General features: G+C 39.4%; 1 protein-coding gene across 3 annotated transcripts; it reads left to right on the top strand.

The window, feature by feature from the left end:
- Positions 1–298: 298 nt before the first annotated feature.
- WAC (WW domain containing adaptor with coiled-coil) lies at positions 299–24607 on the top strand. Of its 3 annotated transcripts, none has more exons than XM_078859997.1 (15): positions 299–534; positions 811–844; positions 1955–2129; positions 3336–3433; positions 3770–3835; positions 4324–4439; positions 4853–4974; positions 10156–10500; positions 12251–12448; positions 18366–18446; positions 19031–19185; positions 20511–20647; positions 21434–21623; positions 22305–22432; positions 23390–24607. In XM_078859997.1, exons 1-15 carry the CDS (start codon positions 494–496, stop codon positions 23457–23459), a joined length of 1956 nt encoding a protein of 651 aa, XP_078716123.1. In that variant the 5' UTR covers positions 299–493; the 3' UTR covers positions 23460–24607. The 3 variants fall into 3 exon arrangements, with proteins under 3 accessions (XP_078716123.1, XP_078716114.1, XP_078716130.1); XM_078859988.1 differs by having other exon boundaries at positions 10153–10500; XM_078860004.1 differs by lacking the exon at positions 3770–3835 and having other exon boundaries at positions 10153–10500.
- Positions 24608–24824: the final 217 nt, after the last annotated feature.

The following is a 24824-nucleotide window of genomic DNA, read 5'->3' as shown; positions in this document are numbered from 1 at the left end:
TCCCCCAACCCCTCTCCTCCATCTCCCTCACCCACCCAACCCCTCTTCTTCATCTCCCCGCCAACCCCTCTCCCCCATCTCCTCAACCCCTCCCCGTCTCCTCCCCAAACCCCTCACCTCCATCTCCCTCTCCTCCATCTCCCTCTCCCACCCAACCCCACTCCTCCATCTCAACCCCTCCCCCCAACCCCTCCCCCCATCTCCCCCAACCCCTCCCCCCGAAACCCCTTCCACGCTCCTCCCTCCTCCCCCCTTCTATATCCGGTTTCTTCTTCCGGATCCAACTCCACAGCGGGACCCGGTTCCTCTCTGTGTCCGGATCCGGTTCCCGGCCCAGCTCTCGTCATGGCGGCCGCTGCTCCTCGTCTCTGCGCTGAGCGCTGATTCCCTCACCACCACCACCACACACACCGAGAATTCGAACGCGGCCCTGGCGGCGTCGGCATTAGTTCACTCGCACCTCACTGCACTCCCTCCACACACTGCGGCATTGATGGTAATGTATACGAGGAAACAGCCGAGGCTCAATGATGGGTAAACATTCTTCCCATTCTTCCCGGACGCCATTTTTTGTTTGCCCTCCCCCCCACCACCACCACTTTCCCCCTCAATCAAAATATTGGTACGAACGCGCCCTGTTACACCTCTTTTCTTTATTTTTGTTTGATGGTAAACATCGCGTCGCGACCGTTGACGTTAACCGTCGTCCGTAATGGGTTGTGTGCGTGTTGCGATTGTTGAATGTGCGCGCTCCGCTGGGTTCGATGGCCCCTTGATTCGCATGCCACCGCTGTGTCGTGTGTGTTGCAGGTATCATGAAAGAAGACAAACCCACCCGCAGCAGGTATATAGTGCGGCTCCTCGCCGACAGAGACTGGTTCTCTGGGGCCCAGCGCTCATCTGTCCATTCCTGCTTCAAGGGCCACGCGTTTTGTTAGAATCGTGCTTCGTTAAAGCCACGCACGCAGTCCTAAGTGCGCACTATCCCCACTGCATATTGCGGCGGATGCAAAGTCGCGTTATTGCTCGTGTTAATGCACGATGCAACACATTGTAAGTCAATAGGGAATCTGTACATTTGTATTTAACCAAAAAAAATCCCCGTCATAAGAATGGTACTTCCACAAATTTGCTCAGTTGACAGGCATAGACGATCATCCGAGTTCGTTTAAGTAGATAGGCACTGATTTACAGTACAGTTTTCTTGATTTACATCTGACATTGCATTGCAGTCATTAAGGACAATACATTTGTGGACGTGCAGTTTTAATTTGAGCACAACTTGGATAAAAGCGCAGTTGGTAGAGCAGCAGCATGACTCCCATTGGTTCAAATCCTTCCACGACACACTGGCTGCACCACTTGGTAAGAAGTAAACAAGTCATAAGGCACTTGGATCCAATCTTAATATTGCGGAATTACCACCACGCAGTGGCTATAGCACATATAATTGCTCGGGGTATATACGCATAATCGGCTAACCTCAAAATAGACGAATTTCCGAATGTATAAGCAAACCCCTAAAATCAATCGTTGATTACGCAAACTTGTTACTGTAAAGTAAAAACAATCTAAATTAGTTATGGCTATAAAATGTAAAGGTTGAAGCGTCCATGGTATACCATAACATTTACATCTAATAGAGCCTACATTAAATTACATACTTTTAACATTTAAATTACCATAGCCCCTTGGTGAATGAATGACTAATTCACTCTTATTCTCACATTCACGTTTTTGTCACATATAATTAATTTGCAAATTTACACGTAGAAAATATTTGTTTTGCTTTTCCTCACCTTATCACTTTGTGCTCTGCTATGACTGCAAAGTGTATTAATTTGCCTTAACATTTTACAGTTTTCACCAATTTACATTGTTGAAATGTTTTACATCTCTTTATTACATGCTGGCTTGCAGCTAATTTTCCACAAAATTGTGTTTATAATTGCAGAGTGTCAATAAGTACCCAGCAAAGACTGAGGGTGACGGTGACAGTCGTAATGACAAAATGCGGGACTCAAGAGATGCATCTCCAGCAAGCAAGATTCCTCGCAAGTCAAGCAGTCCTGATGTCCGGGAGCAGAAGACCAACTCCCTGCAGTCAAAGCCCAAAGACAAGTGCAGAGGTGTGCCCACATTACTGCTGTGTTTTTTGCTCATTTCTAAGCAAGAACCACTAACGGTCATCACAATGTCTAGGGGCCAATGCATGCTTGTAGCCGAGCACAATGGAGGTGGGGTTGTGAACCACACAGAGTTATCCACGTAAAAAACACTCATTTTTAATTACCAAACATTAAAAAGCAAGACCCTCTTGAAAATGTTTGGAGAGTGAGGTTGAGGGGCAACTAAAATAAATGATGTCAGTACAAGTCATGACACGGATTTTCTGTCATTTAAAAATGTTGGTCTGAAATTCATATTCCAGATATAGGTGGACTCATTCCTAACTGACTTCATCAAATATGTTTATGAAAGCGTACAAATATGCATTCATAATTTAATTACAAGATTTGTACATGTACAGTTGTCTTGTTGGACAACTTAAACATTATTTCCTTTTCATTAAAAGTGTATTTTAATCTGTATTTCACTACCCTTTCAAAAACTAACATGCATGTAAGTCACTACTATCCCTGCAGATGCCAGGACAGAAACGGAGTCTGCCACTGTTTTCGGCAGTTGTATCCAATCAGACCATACTCACATCTCTTCATAGACTTGGGTTTCAGTTGATATATTAAGGAATGCCTCTTCTATTTCAGAAAAGGTTAAGCGGTTGTTTGTGATCAGGATATAATGTTCACTACTGCTTTCCATGAATCTGCAAGATTCATGTAGTATTTATGAGACCATTTGTGGTCAATGCAGACTTGATGCCTTGCAATAGGTGTCTATTTGGTGTTTGATGATCTTAACACCTGTATTTTGCCAGAAAAGGTAAAGCGTATACTTTTTTCAGGAACAGTACTTAAATTCGCTTGAATTATTCTGTAACTTCCAGAACAGCCTGCACCTGCATGCATGTCCTACTGTTACATCTACAGATAGTTACATATGGCGCAAGATAAACTGGTGGAAAGTTACATTAGGTATATGAAGACGTGTAATGTTTCTGAAAATATTAAGAAAAAAGTTTTACATCACGTGAATTTCACTACATTGTACTTAAGTGCAGTACAGTGTAACATTTTACAATACTTTCCAGCAGGAATATACTGTGACATAGAGTTGTATTGTGTGTTCTTAATGAGGTGCACTAAATATAACAAATTTTAGACCAGTGTTCACATTTGGCAATGCTGTTTTTTGTTCCTATGTTGTGCTGCTAGTATCTGGTGATGCTGTTGATGGAAGCTCTCAAAACCATTCTGCTCGCCCTATATCAAATTCACATGGTTCTGAACAACATAAGAACCCAGCTACACAAGTAAGTGTTGATTTGTCACTGTCAGAGCTGCCAGTAATATTAGAGGAACAATCCAACTCCACATGTTTACATTCGAGCCACTAACAATTTTAAGGCCATTCACCTTCAATTAAGTGAGTCCATAATACATTCCACAACATAACACAGTGGCATTAAATCATTATAAATGTTGGTTAAATACTTGGTTTGCAATTGACAACATATTCCGTTTTAAACTATGTCTTATCTATGTTACATGTGTAGCTCAGTATGCATAACGCAGGCTATCTTGACTGTTTTACTGTTCTATTACAATTAACAAACAGCATATATTAACTGAACTCTCATCATCATCAGCCATGGTCAATCCACGGCTGGATGAAGGCCTCCCCAAGCCGCCGCCACCTCTCACGATCCGGCGATGTAATAATCCACCTAGCACCTGCACTCCATCTCTTCGGACATCCTGCCAGATTTGTTTCATTCCTTGGTTGAACTGAACTTTATTATTCAATTATTCCATGATAGATGTATCATTTACTGACAATCCAACCGTTGAAGTCATTGCAACATTTGCACTCTTCAGCAATTCTTCTGACTTTCAACGTAAATACACAGCAAATAAGTTTATATCTTGGAATATCATGTGTGTGAATAAATGGATAGGCTCAAAGATGCCTTGCTGTGCTTTGTATTATGGTTAATATAATGGTAGAGTTGGTCAATATGCAATAATAATGTTGACTTTTGTTGGTGTAGAACCTGAAGTACTTGCTACATGTACCATTAATTTCAGTAGTAAGGCATTCTTAAATGGGCAGTCATTCGCAACAATGGTGCTTGAGGAAGTTAAAGCATCTTTGCATACTCCACCGAATTTGTGTTGTGATTGTTTTAATCCTGTCTTGCAGCCACATGACCCTGCTGATGATTGGTCAGAACACATTAGCTCTTCTGGGAAGAAGTACTATTACAACTGCAGAACAGAGGTCTCTCAGTGGGAGAAACCCAAAGAATGGGTGGAAAGGTGAGTGAAGATTCACACTTTTTATATCCGCAATTTGTTATTGACAGAACTATTATAATCCTGTATTGGTTATTTGCAGTAATTTACAAACATGTAAACTATTTTAATACAAATGCAAACTTGTTTTTGCATTTTTATCGCCAGGATTTGTTTTTGAAACGTTAAATATATTGTTACTGTACCAGAATGTGAAACACTTTTTAATGTTTTGTTGTTGAAGTGCATATATTTACGAATGATTTTATCAGAAACAGGATGAATCTTACATCAGAAGTAAACACCTTAACTTTTTAGCTTGAAACTGCATTGTTTTTTCTGACATTACTCTTTGATTTTACTACATTAGCGTGAATGATAATATACTGTGAATTGATGTATTGTTATGTCCAACCGAATATATCTGTGGTGCGCAGAGAACAACGGCAAAAGGAGGCTGCAAACCGAATTGTTGCAAACAGTTTCCCTAAAGACAGGGACTACAGGAGGGAAGCCATGCAGACAGCTGTGCAGAGCAATTCCTCCAACCGCTTTACAGGTTAGCATTCCATGTGATGTGCTAGTTAACTGAAATACTTGAGTGCCACACGTTGCAAATCTGACTGTAAATGTACCATTATGCATTATGTAGCATGTAATTCTGAGCAACAGGACTAGTTTGCAGTTAGTATTAGATTACGAAGTTTTGTATTTCTGTTACAAACAGGTACGTACAATTTTGTATTTTATCTCAACCATTTCCCACCGTTATTTTTTTTAAATACATGTGTTAGCCTGCCCCATATGCCCCTGGGTGTAACATCCACACAGCACACGATGGACAAACAAGACTATACAGCCCATTGTTGCCATCATTATTGCAATCCTCCCAAATGCAGTATAATTTGCAACATGGGACATTCTTCCGTGCCTGCTTGTCTCAGATTTTGATGAAACCTGTATGTGCAGCTACAAGTAGTTTCCGTGCAGAATTAGGCAATGGCTCACTTGAAATAAGAAGTTAATTCATTTGAAGCAAATGCATTCGCACAAATAATTTGTGCAGAACTATGTAACGTTCACCTTTATTGTTCATGAATACTTAACTAGGTGAGAGGAGGAGATGTCTAAAAATGTATGTCTGCAAAGCAAATACAAGCACATTTAACAGAAATCAAATTAGAGTAGCATTAATTTGTAATACACTGGTAGAAATTGTGCTTTTTTGCCTCCCCACCCCTCGGTTATACTTTGATTGGACTATGAATGTAATGTGATCAGGCGATGAAATTCTATTCAGAACTCTCTGTTTGGGGCACTACCCTGTTTCAAAGAATTTCTCCTCCAGATGTTTTGACAGAACCACTATTGAAGTCTCTTTAATAGACCCTTTTTTACCCACACTCGGGGCATACCTTGTTATATTCCATTTATACCAATATTATTCTATCACATTCTGATTAAACCAATGTTTTTTTTTTCAACATGGCATCAGCCAAGTTTAAGGAAAAAAGTATATTAAAGTAATGTGCTTTTCTGCATTTTATTGGTAACTCATCAGAGACCATCACCTTGTTACAGTTAAGAGCCAATTTTTATCATATAACTGTGAATTTAAACCCAGAATCCCAACGGTATGAGCTGAGTGGTCTGACTTTTAAATTGTCATTTTAACATGTTAGAAATAATACACAACACTATGCTGCTAATGAATGAAGGCAAACTAATATACCCTCTTTAAACCAATATTGTGTACACGTGTTACTGTTAATAGTGCATTTTGCATTGTATTTTGATCTCCAATCTTTAATACTCTTTTTTGTTTTATTTATAGAGCTATATCGATGTAATTAATTGCATTGTATTTTTAGCAAGGTGATCGTAGTTTCAAATCTGATTTCCAAAGGGGGATTTGAGAAAAAGGAGGACGATTCTCAGCAGTAAAGTGTGAAATTGCAAATTATGCTACATGGCTGGTGGGATTTACACCCATTTTAAAGTACCGAGTCAGTTTCTCTTTAGATCCTGTAATTGAGCCCCTGGTGAAACTTTCATAAATGGGCACGGATCTTGTCTGGGTGAGATTGCTGTCATGTTTTAATGTGCATGTGAAATTATCTTGTGAAGTTCTGATTAAAATATTGTTAACCAGAGGTTGCACACAAAAAATACCCAGAAACATGTTATGCCGAATATATTTTGTATAGAAATTCTGTACGAAGCCACTTATAATGAGATGACAGCACAATTTTGTGATTTGTCTATTTTACAATTTTTTGGGATAACTATGGTAACATGGGGACACTTAATATGCTGTGTATTTTCGTGCCATCTTCATGCAGTATCACTATTGTAGATTTTTCTGGTCTCACTAAGATTATTCAAAGCAACGTAAGATAAGATACTTTATCAAACACATTTTTATCTAAAAGCATAAGCAACTTACAGGAAATAATTAAAAATTCTAAAAGAAGGCTGCAAAGTTTGACAACCATATGAGCAAAGCAAAATTCAGGGTCTGCAAAGGTGCCAAATAAAATAAAACGTTGGACAGCTTGAGAACATCAAAATGTATTACAAGGGCAATTGATACCACATGATAAAAATATTGATATTAAGTAGTGAAGAAGAGCAAGATTAAACACATTTGGAAATTTGAATACGTTAATAAAATACAACATACCAATGTGCCTGAAGAATAATGGATTCAATCGGAGTATATTTCCAGTTGTGACATACGTCAGAAATGTGGCAACTGACAACAATAAAACGTGTGCAAAGAATCATGGAGCGATACATTTACAAAATTATATACTTCTTGTTCAGCAGTTCTACTGCTGTATCTTTCTACCTGATGACGATTGTTTGTGTTGCGATCGAAACGTCGTGATTTCTTATTATTTTTCTGCCTACGTTACTTTACCGAAAGAACCAAAGAGTATGGATTCCTGAAGTCACGAATGCTTTAAATCAAGATGAAAATGATATTTGTCGACATCAAAGGAGCGCATGGATTAGGAGAAAAATGCAAATCGATCATGATACTGTCTGTTAAGAAATGTTAAGTGGGTTTGGGCAGCACAGAAGAGATGATGGCAATGGATGAGACGGTTGATGGAATGGCAGTGAAAATCGTGAATAGGCCTAAGATTGACCATTGCAGGTGACGTGATGAGATCTGTTAATTTACAGGAGTGAGATGCATTTGGCATCACTGGACCATGAGAAATAGCAATAGTGTGCGGAGGCGTTCATCCAACAGTGGATAAACATTGATGCTATTGTGGGACCTTTTTTGCCATTATCAAAGTATGAAAAATAATTGGTTTTACCCTTTCGGGCAATACAACAGGTATCAAGATGTTAAAACACAAAATAGATACCTTTTTTGAAGGAATAAAATCTGCATTCATCACACTACTTGTGGTGAACATTTAAACAAACATGCTTTGATAATATATGCATTGTGTTTGAAACTGATTGGTCTCCACCAGAGACAGCCTTCTTTAGGGCCTAGTCTCACCATTGTCAGACCAGAGAACGCTAAAAGGCAAACACAAGTACGTGTGGTTAATGCAGACTTGATGCTGATGTCCAATAATCAAACAGTTTTTCAAGTAACATTCATAGATATTACTTTTTTGCATTACAGGAGAGTGCTCTTTGGTGATCCGCCAAATGTTAAGCTGCTATGGAATTAGAAATGTTCCATGTGAATTTAATTGATAAAAAGCACATGAGCCATAAGTATATAATTTAATGTAACATATAAGGAATCACAACAATGGTGCATATGTTGACATGGAAGACCTTGAAAAATGTTAAACTGTGTATAATGTTTTATAATGCTATTCCATTTAGATGTATGTTTGTGGAGTGAGCATATGCTACATTGATGGGTTGATGTTTTAGTTGGTTTCTTATGTGAGATATATGTCAGGGGGAAGGCCACAGTTCAACATTAGTTTGTTTAAAAAGTAAAATATATTTTCACTAAGGCTCCATTAAAAAGTTCAGCAAGTAAAACCCATGTTCAAAATCATGTAAATAGTGGTACAAACAATTCACAATTATTTGAAACTGAAATTGTAGCACGCGTGATAAACACATTTCTTAAGCTGTTCTAAAATACTTAATTGTCTAAATTAAGACATTTGAATGTATCTGTTCACATTGCGCTTGTGTCCACAAGAGGCTGTAATGTAATTTGTGCCAGGGTAGATGAGTCACGGAGAGATTACCATATGTTATGTTAAAAAGTGACTAGGGTATGTATGAATCTTGAACTTCTTTTGCACTGCACGTAGCCAACCTTGCTGATCAGGTGTGGGGGAAGAACAAACTAAATAGAGCAGTTCTAAAGAAATGGGCTTTCAGTTTAGATTTGAAAGTATATAGCTCCAGTGGCTTCCTAATATTGGAAGAAGAACATCCCAGACGGCCGCAGAAGCACATCTCAAAGCGCACAATGCAGTGACCGTTTTTCTATTCGATGGTTAGCCAAAAGCTGCTGCAAGGATGACCGGAGCTTGCCTGATGGTTCATGCTCCTTCATGAGATCAGCAAGTATTATGGTTCATTTGTGGCTTGCACTGTGTTTAATGAGCACGATATTGCAGTACAGTAAGTGGGTTCGTTGCTTAAATTTTGACTTAAAGCTTTCGTGACTGCAGGAATTCATATTATTTGGGTCTTTCGGTATAGTCACATCGATTAGTTCAAAGAAAGTAACAAAAAACTACGACTTTTCAATGGCAACGCAAGCGCTCAGTGCTTCAGAGAAGGGGGCAGTACAATAGTAAAACATAAATACAACAAAAATAAGGTGAAAATGTGAGTGAAAATATGAAATATGCCTAACAAATACATATCTATTGAAATACATTAAATTAGATAAAAAAAAATAACACTCACCTTGACATCTCTCGGGCTAGCACTTTGTTACCACAGCTGCTTTAGCTCCTATTGCAGGCCTGCTCCGAATTGGCAGTGGTGGGATGTGAGGAGCTCGAGCAATGCCATGCAGGAGAGGGAAGACTTGTTGTAGCGCGCCACTGATTGGGCCAATTGAGGGATATTCTTCGCTGATTGGCTGCTGATAATGTAAACAAACCTGACTTGTCTTCTTGGTTCTTTCGGTAAAGTCACGTAGAAGGGAAATAATACAAATAAAACATAATAAAATACAATTCTCACGACGTTTCGGCCACAACGCAAGCAGCCGTCTTCAGGTGAAGAAACAGGGCTGTCGGAAAGACAGTGTCCGAAACTTTCCGACAGCCCTGTTCTTCACCTGAGGACGGCTGCTTGCGTTGTGGCCGAAACGTCGTGAGAATTGTATTTTATTATGTTTTATTTTTATTATTTCCCTTCTACGTGACTTTACCGAAAGAACCAAGAAGATGAATCCCTGCAGTCACGAAAGCTTTAAATCGAAACCCGACTTGGTTGTGTTTACATGGTGCGCAGCGGTTTACATTTTTATTCTTTTGAATCGTTTAACATGATTGCTCAAGATTTTTCTTTTGCAAAAATAGGGGAGCGAATTGGCGCTCCACTGCCGATTTTGTTACAAAGGATCTTCGTTCTCAGAGCATTCGTTAACAGAGGTATTACTGTATAGACAATTTGTGAAGGAGCATTGGACTTTTAAAAAAAAGTTGCTTGTGTCCAGAATTAGTCTTTGCTTCCTCTAACAGCCACTCAGTGTAGATGTTCTCTTGAACTCTATTCACAGAAGACAAGCATTCAAGTGAGGTGGGCAGCGTGCTCGCACAAACCGTCTTGTCACAGACGAGCAAACACAACGACAGGGACTACAGGCTGCCCCGTACTGAAGCGCCGGGCAGTGGGACGTCAAGCAGCACTCCACTCCAGCAGCAAGCATCCCTCGGCGTCAAGCCAGGCTCATCGCTTCCCAATTGCACACCGAGTCCTGTGCCGAGCAGCCCATTTAACCTGCCTGAGCAACAGCAACAACAGCATCAGCAGCACCACAAGAAGCAGAATGATTCTAATGGAGCCAACATTCTCACAAAGCCACATCCTGCAGGCTCATCCACAGGCCAGAGGCCAGAAAAAAAGGGTATCGTCCACTGCGCGTTGCAAAAAACCTACATAACCTAGTGTATTGCAATTTATTGTTGTAGCATGATTAATGTCTGGTTTAAAAAGTAAGCATTAAAAGGTATTTTCAAAGTATTATACGTGAACAGTAAATTTAATCATTATCTTGTTAACATTAACCGGTTTCACAGTTGAGTCCTGTAATATAGGACGAATTGTAAAAAGACTTGCAATAAGTTATTCGAATATTTTGTCGTAATTTCTATTGTATTCTTTGTTAGAGTTTTGTGCAAGTTATGGCTGTGATATTTTTGGTCTTAGAAGTTAGATTAGTATTTTATGTAATTTGGTTAAGATCAAACTGAAGAATCAAACCTTGTTGAACTGGAGACAGAATTGAGAAACAAATTATTACATTGACTGAGGACAGAAGGTAATGTGAGAACAAACTTCTTATATTAAACAAAATTTGCAACTTTTCTCTCTGAAAGTTGACTCGTTATCGAAGAGTGAGATGTTTATTCCTGCTGAAAATCAAAACAGTTTCAGGATTCAGGAGATCATTGAATACATTTTCTACCTAACATTTAGAAGCTATCCTCTGCAGTTTGAAGACTAACATATTTACTCCAACAACAAGCCCTGACGATATGAAAATAGATAAATTACACTGGTCAACACACTTTTTCTGGCATAAGGTATTCCAATGGTTTTAAAGTAATTTTTGGGTGCTGATTCCAAATCTGGCATCAGGTTATGTCTATCACATCAGGTTTTTGAGATATCAAATATTGCATTTTCAATAAAAACTGCAGAAGGAAAATATTAAATATATGTGGATATCTACATAAAATGATATTATAAACAGACTATCCTAAAAATACAGCACCATATTTTAACACTAAAGCAGTCACTGACTCGCAACAACTTGCAATCATAAGTGACAAGAGTTAATTTCGGGTAAAATCAATGAAAATGGGGTATGCCGATAGCATAAAAATGAGATGTGATGGAGCAAATCTGAGATCAGATTTGGAATCAGCACCCTGAAATTAGTTAAACAGCTGAAAAAGTCCAGGCCATAAAAAAAGTATTTTTTGTTGACCAGTGTTATGACATTAACCAATCTCTAATTGATGACAGAACACTAACATATAGTTTAGAATTTTAGTAAGAAATGTCACTGCAAGCATATAAGAATTCACAGCCAGCAGGGACATGAAGATTAATAACACCAATAAAAAAAGAATATAGGAATGGATATAAAAAGTTAAAAGTTGAAGAGGAAGTTCAAAAATCAAAAGTAAACTAAAACTCCCAATACTTTATTATTATTCTGGATTGCACATTGGTTAGAATATGCAGCTTGCAAGCAGGAAGTTGTATGTTTCTATCTGATTTGTAAGTTAATGCTCCCTGCATTTTACTCGTCAATAACATGAGAAACTCTACGGGAGTTTGGCATTGGTTGTTCTCTGGATATAATGACCCCTACTATAGTAATGTGTAATTTACACAACTGGCTTAGAGCAGAGAACAGGAGATGACCACTGGGCCATTCAGGTGAGCAGTACATAACTTTGCCTTCGAGTGTTTGGCTTACAATTTTTACTTTACAGTTTGGTTAGTGTAACCATTGTTTGAGTTGTTGGTAATAGATCAGTTTTACATGCAAGAAATAAAAAAGGGGAATGGAATGTGATGATTTTTATTAGGATATCAGTTGCTGATCATATCCTCTCTTTGTGCCTGCGTGCACTGCTGTGTAGGTGCAGACGCTCCCACAGACAGGGCCTCAACAGCCAGTGCCACCCCTTCCCCCTCCCCATCCTCCACCTCACGGTTGACGCCTGTCACACCTACTTCAGCCACAATGCCCTCCCTGCCAAGCCAAGACCCTGCAGTGCTGCGACAGATCCTGCACACCTCTCCCCAGATCAACCCGAGCCTTGAGCGCCTCCAAGAAGGTATCCAAAACATGTAGTACGCCCGGCATAACATCTGTGACATCCATCAGTGATACGTGTAGTAGCCTCGGCCGTCTGGAGGATAATGCCCATGTCAGTGAACCGAATCGGCATTGGCAAGATCCTGAGTTTGAATCCAGAGGGGGCAACCCTTGAATTATCCTAGTACTCAATTGTAGTGAGTTAATTTGTCTCAGCTAGGTCATCATTTACTGCATTAAAAGAACAGCTGACAGGCCAGGCCATTAATAGCCCTGCCTAATATATTGGTCATGGAAGTTGGTTGACCATTCTCTGCTATTCTAGTCTATTGCTGGTTAGTGAAGGGGGTGGGGTAGAACTGGTTCAGTTATCACTCGCCACTGATATTGGTGGTGGCTGAATATGAAACGTGGGTCTCAGGCTTCATAGCACAATCTACTCACTACATCACCGATGCACTATATACACATAACCAAATATATATTCTTACACTAAATTTGATGCATTTATCATGAGTATAAGAATATATTTTAATCCATGAGCTGAATATTTAATTTTCATTTTAAAGCAAATCATCTGTTTTGGCCACAGGTTGTATGACTTAATGACTATCACGTTAACCAGCAGCCTATATTGTATAAAAATGTAAAGTCTGAGTAAATATTCGACTGCCATGAAAAGAATGCTAGTTTCCACACTGCAAGTCATGTTTTTTAATTAATATTTATATTTGTCCTTGTAAGAGCCAATTATAGAATGAGTACATCCTTTTCAAAGTTTGGATGCCCAGTGTTTTGGAGCATATTCTTCCAAATACATCAAACTTTTGGACACCTGTACTGATAAAGAAATAGATGTTTGGTATTTACGGCACTTCTTTTGATAAATAACCAGTTCTATTGTCACACTTGGCCTGATGGTTGCACTCCCAAACTGGACTAACAGCCCTAATTGTTCGTATATTGAAGCCTTTGACGAATCACATGTAATGCACCCGATCTCATCAGATCTTGCAAGCTAAGCAGAGTTAACACTGGATAGTGTTTGCGTGGATGACCACCATTCACAAATAGCTTGTCATAGGGCTGCAGGGCTACACGGTGCTAGGGAGGGGCTGTTCAGAAAATTATTTTGCTATACTTCTTAGTCCCCGACTTCAACCCACACTGACCAGCATGGTGAAGTTTGGTCAAATAATCTCCCATGAGCTGAACAGTGGATCGACAAAAAGGCCTGTACATATTAACATGAACTAGCAAGGATGTTGTTGATCAATCGTGAGTTTAGGCTGTTAAGCATGAGCATATTAACACAATTCAAAGTGTCTTTTAACTGGAATTTATCTGGGCTATGTCTGGAGTGTCCCTTTGGCAGGTATGATGCATGCTGATCACACAACTCTTTTTCGTGTAGTGTATTGGCTACACTGAAAAGAGTGTAGTGTATTGGTTATGTAACTTTGACATCTTAAAGGATGTAATTTGAGCCCAATGATAATCTTCACAATCTCTACACACGGTAGTGCTGTTCCAATGACCTTTTCCAGTTCACCATGAAAACCACTAATGTGTGCGTCCACCGCAAAAGTTACGTAGCAAACTTTAAGAATTGGTTCTACGTTTTTAGTTGCACTTCACATCCCTCCCTGGAGAGGTGCACATTGGAGAGTGGAATACCTGGTACCACTCGTAGCAGTGCAGCAGACATGACACATGATGCCATCACCTGCTATGCATGTATACCCAGCTGGGTATTTCATAATGATAAAGCATGTGTGCGTGTTCTTTTCCCCCAAAATACTAAGAAGTAAAAGACATGCCTTTACGCAATAAATAAACCCCATTCTCAGAAATATTCAGTACAGTCTATACCACTAAGATACTCTAGCTCACTGCAATTAGAAGTAGTAAGCACAAATGCACACAATAGTATGCACTCTCGTAATCATTAACTATTGTATTAACTAGCAGAAATAACTATGGTAAAAGTATCAATTTTTATAATCTGCTTGTAACATTAGCAAGTGCTGTAGTAAGATCAGTTAGTAAGCACTAGTCCATACTATGCTAGTAAGCATAATATGCATACTATGTTAGTAAGCATTATGCACAATCTTTGTTAAGAATGAAAAAGTACAACATGGATAAAGAACTTGTAAGCCCCAGTGTACACCAGTAGGCGCTCAACAGAATAAGCGAGCACTCACATGGTTCTTTCGGTAAAGTCACGTAGGTAGAAAAGATTTGTTCATGAAGCCATCCAGATATATTAACACAGACACAACTTCAACTGAGAAGATGGGTACAAACTGAGCAATCATTGGAAGGACGTTATTAACCAGGTCAAGTCTTAACTGACTGTAGTGTTTCCATCCTACCTGCCATATCAGCTGTTATTTCTGACTGTGTGTGTCTCTCTCTCTATGCCTCTCTCTTAGATCTCTCACATGTCCTTTGGATTGCACTCTCATGCTCACATTCCCTTTGGATTGCACTCTCATGCTCACATGCCCTTTGGATTGCACCTCTAATGCTCACATGTCCTTTGGATTGCACTCTCATGGTGCTAATCTCTCATTAACACTGCTGTTGTGCGCATATGCGGGGATGATACTCTTATGCGGCGACAAAAGCTCATTCATGATAATCTCTCTCCCTAATCTCTCCCATTAACACAACTGACGTGCTTGCGTCCGTGGATGGAATTCCTTTCCAGCTCTCGGACCCTGCTTGCTTGCCCATCGCCAAAAATATAACCTTGTAACAGCTCTCTCGCTGTTTCAGCAGTTCCACTGCTGGATTATTTTTTCCGCCTAAGGACGACCGCTTGTGTTGCGATCGAAACGTCGTGATATATTATTTTTATTTTGTTTTATTTTTCTACCTACATGACTTTACCGAAAGAACCAAAGAGTATAGGTGTTAAGATGTTAAAACACCAAACTGAACATTTTACAAGGAATCATGTCTGCATTAACCACAATGCTTGTGGTCAGAATGCAAACAAAATATGTACTTTGATAATATATGCATTGTCTTTGAAACTGATTGGTCCACACCAGGAGGCAGCTTTCTTTTGAGCCTAATCTCAAAACGGTGTTAGGCCAGAGGACGCCAAAAGGCGTACAGCACAAAGACAAGCATCAGAGTAATGAAGGCTTGGGTGAGCATCTACATCATGGGACCTCCTTTGCCAGTACCAAAATATGGGAATAGGTTTTCCCCTTTTTCCTGGCAACAAAACAGGTGTTAAAATGTTAAAACACCAAACTGAAACCTTTTACAAGGAATCATGTCTGCATTAACCACAGTACTTGTGGTCAGAATGCAAACAAAAAACGTCCTCTGTTAATATATGCATTGCCTTTGAAACTGATTGGTCCACACCAGATACAGCTTTCTTTTTAGCCTAGTTTCAAAATGGTGTTAGACAAGAGGACGCCAAAGGCAACAAAACTAGGCGTCCTCTGGTAACAAATGTCATGAGGATGCACTACAGATTCCAGCAACTGATACCATTTTTTTAGTGCATCAACTGCGACAATGCTTCGAGCAATAGTACTACAATGGCTACATCACTATTACAATACGGAAAAACGAGAGCAATAATAAACTGACATTTATTGTATGACTAGCTTTACTTCCCGGCTTTGCCCGAGACTTGGATTCTTGTCTTGGATTAATACACGCCGACGTGGAGGGTGGGGGGGATGTGTGACGTCAGCAGGCACACTGCGTAACACTGCCGCATGCGGGTGACATCACAGATGTGACGTCACCGCTCACTTGCCGTGCAAAATATATCCATTATTGCGCCTCCCCCCGCCCCCCAAAATATAAAAGTCTATTTTCATAGTCTTTGGTTCTTTCGGTAAAGTCACGTAGGTACAAAATAAAATAAATCACGACGTTTGGACGCAACACAAGCGTTCGTCATCAGGTGGGAAAGCATGGTCTGCTGCTGAGGCAGACTGTTTTAAAAGGTTTGAAATGGGTGTAGCCCAAGGGTCATAAAGAAGTGGCCGGGGCTAGTGAAGTTAATGTGAGAAATTAGCATGTAACTGTAAGATAGGAGGAGAGCGGCCTCCTCGACGAGGGAGTGCAACCCAATGGGTGCAATCCAAAGGGCATGTGAGTATGAGAGTGCAATCCAAAGAACATGTGAGCATGAGAGTGCAATCCAAAGGCATGAGAGTGCAATGCAAAGGACATGTGAGCAAGAGAGATCTAAGAGAAGGGCATAGAGAGAGAGACACAGAGTTGGAAATAACAGCTGACATAGGCAGGTAGGATGGAAGCATCACAGTAAGTTAAGACTTTACCTGGTTAATAGGATCCTTCCAATGCTTGCTCAGTTTGTACTCATCCTCTCAGTTGAGGTTGTGTCCGTTTATATATCTGGATGGCTTCATGAACAAATCTCTGAAGGGAGCTGGTAGGTTTGCAGAGTACCGCCGTCTTGGAAAAAAAAAATTCGTGCGAGCCCACCGTTAAAACAATGATCGGCAACGGCAGAGGTATTAGTCCTACCGTGTTTCAGATCTGCCTTGTGTTCACGAACGCGGTCCGAGACATGTCGCTTCGTTTCCCCAATGTAACTGCTGCCGCAACCACAACTCAGTTTGTAGACACCAGGGTATTGCATGTCAGGAATCACATCCTTTACAGATGGGATTAAATCACGGATTTTGTGTACTGTGTTGAAACGAACCTGGATCTTGTGTTTGTTTAAGATTTTGGAAATCTTTTTGATAACCCCTGCTATGTACGGTAAAGTGATGGTTTTGGTTGGATCCTCAGAAGGTTGTCTCTGCATGGCTGGGGAGACGGCTTTGCTAATTGTACGGTCCGAGTATCCGTTCATCCTGAGGGCTTGGTGTACGTGCTCCAACTCACTGGCTCGGTGGTGCTGGTCGGAGATACAACAAGCCCTATGGTGTAGTGTTTTGATGAGGGAATTCTTCTGGGCTGGATGGTGGTGGGAGTCAGGCTTTAGATAGGTATCCGTGTAGGTGGCTTTCCTGTAGACCGAATGTCCCAACGAGCCATCAGGTCTCTTCTCGATCAAAATATCCAGGAATGGTAGCTTGCCATCCTTTTACACTTCCATGGAGAATTTGATAGATGGGTGTATGGAATTGATGTGGTTGAGAAATTGGTTCAGTGTTGGCAGGCCATGTGGCCAGATGATGAACGTGTCATCTACGTGTCTCTTCCACAAGGAAGGACGTAGGGTGGATGTCTGGATGGCATCTGTCTCAAATTTCTCCATGAAAACATTCGCTGCCACTGGCGATAAGTGAGAGAACCCATTGTGGTACCCTCCTTTTGTTTGTAGAATGTACCATTCCAGGTGAAGTATGTGTTGGTAAGATGGTGCTTTACCAAAGTTGGTACATCTGGATTATACTTTTTGCATTGTGTACAGTCTGGAAGCTACCCACATGCCAAATTTCAAGTTTGTTGCATGTTGGAAAGTATGCTAAACTTTTCGAACAGACACACATATTCACAAATTTCCCTTATACAGTAAAACCTTGGATTGTGAGCATAATTCGTTCCGGAAACATGTTTGTAATCCAAAGCACTCGTATATCAAAGCACTCGTATATCAGTTGTGATCACATGAAGCTCGGCAGACAAAGCGTATACGTACTACTCGTATTGCAAAACCTCGCTCGTTTATCAAATTAATATTTGTTTTAAATGTTTGCTCGTCTTGCAAAACACTCGCAGACCAAGTTACTCGCAATCCAAGGTTTTACTGTATATATTTTCCAAAATGCATTACATACACACATGGATGCTAGGAACAATTGGATGCGTACAACAACAATAAATATGAACGGAAACGATTATGTAATCTATTATATATCCTGTAGTTATGAGTCTGAAAGTCAAAGTAATGTTCTATGCCCCCTTCCCATATTTTACAGCTTTCACTCAAACACTTTCCAAAATCCTGCTTGCAGCAGCCCCAACGCTACTACCCCAAGCAGTACAGGCAGCACACCAAGGTAAACCAACTGAAAAGTTCTTCTGTCTCGGTGTAATGATACCATATTAAATAAATTGCGTTTGTTTTCTTTATATTATCGAACATTTGTCGGCCATAAAGCGATGTTCCTGTTTGTAGAGTGTACTGGTGTGCGCAGTGTTATCTGCAGCTGTATTTCAATAGGTATGTTATTGCTTGAATAAAATGATACTTCTCTAGATTTCTCACCCTCTATTAAGATCAGATATAGGGTTTCTGGAGCTTACAGATTGGAACTTTACGATTTACATGTATTGTCACCCTGCCCAGCATGACAAAGTATTGTCGAGTGGCTGTGGTGAATCATGGTTCGTGAAGAGATTCTGGGAGTGGTGATCCAGTGTCTTCCAATGGTATTGCCCGGTGTGCTACATGAACCTCTTACCTGTAGTTATTTAACAGAGTGGGTATGTCTCCATCTCATACGATGATATCGATAGCACAATTGGTAAAATATCCAGCTTATTAAATGGAATGTCAAATATAATGCCCATCCTGTAAGGCTAGTTTCCTTGTGATTTTAATCATTATTTCCTTGCTCCGATGCCCTGTCCTCGTATTCAGCTCACCAGCAGAGCCAATCGCCTGCATCCCAAACATCGGACGTGTCCTCTCCTCGTTCCCACATCTCCCCACGGGTGGCAACACCTCAGACGAGTGGAAGCCAGACCAGGGCCCATGCCACCACACCTCACAGTCACAGCTCTGCGCAGTCAAAGGTGGGACACATGCATCTTTGTGACTGTTTTTCCATTGAGCTCCAAGAGGCACTATCAAATGAATACAGCTTATTTTAAGTTGTCACGTAGATGATTCTGTTTAGCCAGTTTCCCAGCTATTATACAACGGATATATTTGGTGCGTGATTCACAGGAGCAAGAAAAACAAAAGACAAATTAATTTCATCTTGCAGAGAATGAGTACCAGGGTCCTTAAGGAATATTGCACAACTAACAGGTGATAATAGGAAAAAAATACAACCAACAGTTGCCATTTTACACTATGCAGGCCATATATGTGTGCCACCTATTCTGGATAAAATACATGGAAATAACTTCACAAATTGTTATGTTATGGAGCACTCTTCCTCAGTTTGCAGCATTTGTCATCGTTGTTCTTGACCACTGGCCATCCTTGTAGTGGTGTGTTCTGCCTAAGCCCTTTAACAATCAAATTGATATTTTTAACCTGTGTATGCTCTCTAATAAATGTTCTGTATCTGTCTGTAATTCAAAGCATGCATCTTACTTCACCTCTTGGCACATTTTTTAGTTTTCAACTTCTTTGTTAATGTCTATGTCTGACCCATAAGTCACAGCATTGCTTAAAATACATTTTCTTTGCATCTGATAGGTAGCTTTTGATTATTCAATTAACCTTTCCAAAAACACTCCAACCTACCATGGTCTTCTTGTATTTCATCATTTTGATCGTGGTCTGCTTTCAATAAGGTATACCTAGGTATGCTTACTGCCATGTTTTCCTATTGTGTCCCTGTGCCGTATCTCCACTTGTTTTTTTAACTTGTACATTACCTTTTATCTTATAATCTCTATCCTTTGCAGACCTCATTTTACATGATGATATGTATGGCAAATCAATAATACTTTTTTATATCGTTTTTAGATATGATCAATATCGAAAAAATTATTTGCAGCCCTAATGTGCCAGTGTGTTGTTTTCATAGACATTTTTTTATCTGCAAATTACAATGCGTATGCTCTGATCAAAAGAAGAAAACATTAATATTTTGGAGCAGAAAAGTTGAAGAATATGTATTTAGCCGTCTGCAAAGGATGTTATTATTTTGATTGAATTAAGATATGCATACTGCAATTTACAGTGAACATTTAACAGTCCTTTGAGTCTCCATTCTCAAAATGTATGCTCGTATTGTAATAATTTAACATTCATCAAATAAGTTAATTCTTGCAGTCTTTTGAAATAACCATATTAGGCAGTTTGTCTCCCATGAAGGTGTAACTATTGAACATCGCAGCATTGCTATGGCTTTCATTTCATGGTTCCTTTTTTTTCTGTGCAGGCCAGTGCTATGTCTGTAAAATGTGGTGTCCATCAGAGCCAAGGGTCTCAACAGACTGGTGGCACAGAGAGGCACACTTACACCAGTCCAGGTTCTCCTGCTACCAGCGGAGGCCACAGGCATCATCCATCAGGAGGGTAAGTGTTTAAATTATCTTCACTGGTTTGGCTTGATTGTTGATGGAAACCATACAATACATTTGACATATCTTATATTTAAGCAAATTCAAGCTTTAGCAGCACACAATGGTCAACTATTTAGTAATTTGGTCTTAGGATATTTAACGTCCAGTTTACCGAGTAGAAATTAGCAGGCAGGTTTAGTAATTGAGCCATTAATTATTTTCACGCAAATTGCCACAGTTGCCCATTTTTGGACTTCTGGGGTAACTTGCAGCTGAGTTAGGTATTATATTGTATTACACTGTGATGGAGGTGGCTCAGATGGCTCGAAATAACTTTGCTAGAGTAATACTGTGATTCTGCTATTGTATCCCAACATGCACATGTAATTAAGCCATTATTATAAGTCTTATGAGTGGATCATCTCAAGTGTAATGAGTGGATGATCTTAGCCCATTCACCATTGCACAAAACAAAACCTATAACAATGGGTTTTTCATTGAATTTGGCAAGAAATTATTAGTTTGGTTTGACCCATTGGTGAAGAATACTATTCGGACATATACGGGTATACCACCTGTATGAATAAGAGGCTTACTAAAGGAATTTCAATATTCCTATTCCAGGTTTTTTTTTTCTGACACCAGCTACTGGTTACTGCCAGATTAGAAATAGAAAGTGTTATCTCAATGTGGTGGCATTAACACAAACATAATATAATTAGTAATTTCAAACCTAAAGATTAATATAATAAATGCACCAGAATTGTAAAGTTCTTCCTTGCGATCTGGCTGTGTGCAGTCATCCCAGCCCTGCCCGCACTATGTCTGGGTCACATGCTGGAAGTGCACAGCCTTCCGTGAGCTCCCACAGCAATGCCTGCCAGGCCCTATCTGGCCTCAGCTCCCTGTCACCTGGACTGTCCTCCCATTACTGCGAGAACCTCACCAAGCATGTCCAGGGATGGCCAGCTGAACACTTGGAGAAACAGGTCTGCCTTGTGTGCCTTATTATTTGCAGGATTCAATTTGTCAATATGCCCATATCAAATATTTAATGTGTCGGTACACCTGAGAACACTTGTACCAATATTTAAAATTTGTCAATGACAATTTTGCAATGACCTTATGAATTATGTTATCACATAATCCACTCTTTGTAAGTCACATACAGAAACCACTTGGTAGTCGTGGTGGGACTGAAATCTACTTTGGCTCATGGACTACATTTGAATGTCTAAACTTAAAAATATATATATTTATAACAGGTGGCTCAAATGACTTAAATGTTTTTGAGGAACATTGCCTGATTTAGTTTTTATTATAGCACGATTGGGATTTAAGTTTAGATGTTTTATGATGTTTTTAAAGATACACCACCCATGTATTGTGCAGTCCTTAATAACTGATTGGTTTTACTTAAGTGCTAATTCGTTGTATTTAAGAAACACATGACAGTTGTCATTACTTAGTTTAGCACGTATGCTTTTGCGACCAATATCTCCAGACTCCTAACTATGATTTCAATTTCTCATATGCTACTCTCTGGCACAATGTTTGTTGATTACTGCAAGTCGAGCGCTCTGTTATTGCACCGTATTTGCATAATGGTTAAATCGTTATGTATACGTTTCTATACATAATGGGTGCTAAATGTTTCGTCATTGTTTTAGGCAGCAAGATTACGGGAAGAGAGTTACAGCTTGGGGTGCTTACAAATGTCTGAAATTTGTACTGAACTGAAGAACGCCAGGTCGCTGGTGCGGGTATCAGAAATCCAAGCCACACTACGGGAGCAACGGTAACAACTCGCATTGAGGAGTTGCAAACACACCTGTTGCAGTGTTATACCAAACAGGACAAAACACATCCCCTCTGTTTTTCTTATTTTACTGTCAAGGAAAGGTGTTGGTTAGTAAGTGATTTAGAAAAGGACAAAATAAATCCCAATTTTACTTTAAAGATGGGGTACATGCTGTAAGCAAACTTATTAAGGTCAGCTTTGCACTACAAGGGGCTGTGTGTGGTGAGAAACACACACGGCCTCCATTTCTCCAAGTGAAAATGTTCAGATACCGCCCGATACAAATTGTCATATATTTATTTGGTTTTGCTATTTGGATTATACCAACTCTAATGGATTGTTTTCTTAAAAATAAGTAGATGTTTAACACAGCAAACCCACGCAAGAAACGTCATGGTTTGTTCCAGAATTGTTCCCCAGTAGATGTTGTTTTGTTCTGCAAGCTATTGATGGTAATGAATGACTACATCACTATGCCTCAACACAAACGGCAAACAAGGTTCTTCTGCAAAAAAAAATCGTAAACAATTGTACTTCCATAAAAAATCGTGGGTATATTTTTTCTTCAGAAATGGATAGGTATAGTTTCATTGCCAGAATCTAATAGCCATCTCTCCAATGACCAAGTGGACCTTCCAATTTCTTTTCAGAATAGCATACAGGCCATGCGCCTCGGTGAAAGAAAAACAGAATTCATAGTTTCTCTTGTTTCAACAAATGCTATTTTCGGACATTGATCTGGAAGGCCCGTTGCTTGATATACATTGTTTACGATGAAACGGAGTGGCTTAACAGTTTGCTTATACTATAGAAATACCTGCAGTGTATAATTGTAACAAATCACAAGCTGTGTAACTTAATATCTTAATATGCATTGTTCAGATGTAGGAATGATGCAATTATTTTAGAATTATTAGGTAACCGTTTGGTATGCTAACAATGGATGTCTTACAGGATACTCTTCTTGCGGCAGCAGAATAAAGAGCTTGAAAAACTGAAGAATCAAAATTCCTTCATGATGTGAGAATCTAGCTGTAATTAACGAAGAAACGCGTTTGCCTATTTGAGAAGATTCGATTACTCCTTCACTTCTGAGCGACCAATATGGCCAAATGCTTTGAAAATACATATGCCTCAGTTCACATGTACAGACTGTCTCTAAAGCTGAGTGAGACATGCTGGAAAAGGACTACAAGAACTTTTGTTTTCCAAAGTGAATGCGCAGGTCCACTTGTATATATAAACGTTTTCTAGACTGGATGACTCTTGATGGGTGATACAGCAGCTGATTAGGATGTTAACCTTGTAAGTAATCACATCACTCTACACCAAGTTGTAATATTCACACCAGTTGTAATATTTTAAATGTTTATTATTTTAATTGTATTTTGTCATTTTTCCTGTGTTACGAAAAAAAAATTCCCCCTTAAGTTTTGTTTCACATTCTGCATTTTTTTCATAAAAAAAGGAAAGAAAAAAAGGACAATGCATTTCAATAATTTCCTGTAAGCTGCTTGCATAATGCATACAAATGGCATGGACTTGTGATAATTAATCAGCCTTGGTGTTACCAATCGGCTTACATCACTGAATTCCCAGGTTCATTTGTAATGGATGTAAGCGGAGAATATAAAAAAAAATCTTAACACGTATAGTGAATTCTGAAATCGTGAAAACAAAAGCTGAATGTAGAGAAACATTAATCACATTGGTTTAAGCTCAGTATTGGTGTATAGCGAGTAATTGGTGTGCTTTGTAAAACCACTTGTTGGCTGCCTTTTGTGCAATTAAGATACTGTTAAACGCAGCAGGTGTTTTGCATGTACCAACTGGTGGCATGCTAAATATTTGCGGCACTATTCATGAGCTGTGCTTGTGGTCCATGTTGAGGTGCAGATGATTGGGTGACGTCCAGACATGTTAACCTTTGTTGTGTTTGTGGATTTTAGTTTTCTAAACCTTTAAGTTATTGTTAGCTTTTGGTATTGTTTTTGCTGACTTCAGATGTCGGTATCATTTCCAGAAGTGTCTTGTGCTGCAATGTGCACGTAATCATAGACGTTGATTAATTTATTCAGTTTTTTTTCCACGTATTACACATACTAAAGTTTCTCCACAAGGACAATACAACAAGTTTCATGTCCCATCCGCAGTGCAACTTCTCATTTTGGTGTCCAATTTGAAGCTCATCTTTTGTTCTACATATGGTAATGGCTTAATAAATAACACGGATGCTCATTATAGTAAAAAAAAATGACCACACTTAAATTTGAGTTTTGTTTTACCAAACATTTTATGGTTAATTATTTCAATTCTAACAATTACTAATGCTGGTATCAACAGGCAATGGGACACGTGTAGATTTAAACTTTTTAAAAAGCTCACCATT

This window comes from Lampetra fluviatilis, chromosome 1, assembly GCF_964198595.1.
Source record: "Lampetra fluviatilis chromosome 1, kcLamFluv1.1, whole genome shotgun sequence".
Classification (NCBI taxonomy): Eukaryota; Metazoa; Chordata; class Hyperoartia; order Petromyzontiformes; family Petromyzontidae; genus Lampetra; species Lampetra fluviatilis.
Note: the sequence above shows the minus strand (reverse complement) of the source record. Positions and strands in the feature narration are given on the sequence as shown.

Bases quoted from the DNA above. Each gene is read 5' to 3' on its own strand.
- WAC (XM_078859988.1), top strand. From the start codon at position 494: ATGGTAATGTATACGAGGAAACAGCCGAGGCTCAATGATGG. The intron at 845-1,954 runs GTATATAGTGCG...TTATAATTGCAG, and splicing joins GACAAACCCACCCGCAGCAG to AGTGTCAATAAGTACCCAGC. The intron at 21,624-22,304 runs GTCTGCCTTGTG...TCATTGTTTTAG, and splicing joins CTGAACACTTGGAGAAACAG to GCAGCAAGATTACGGGAAGA.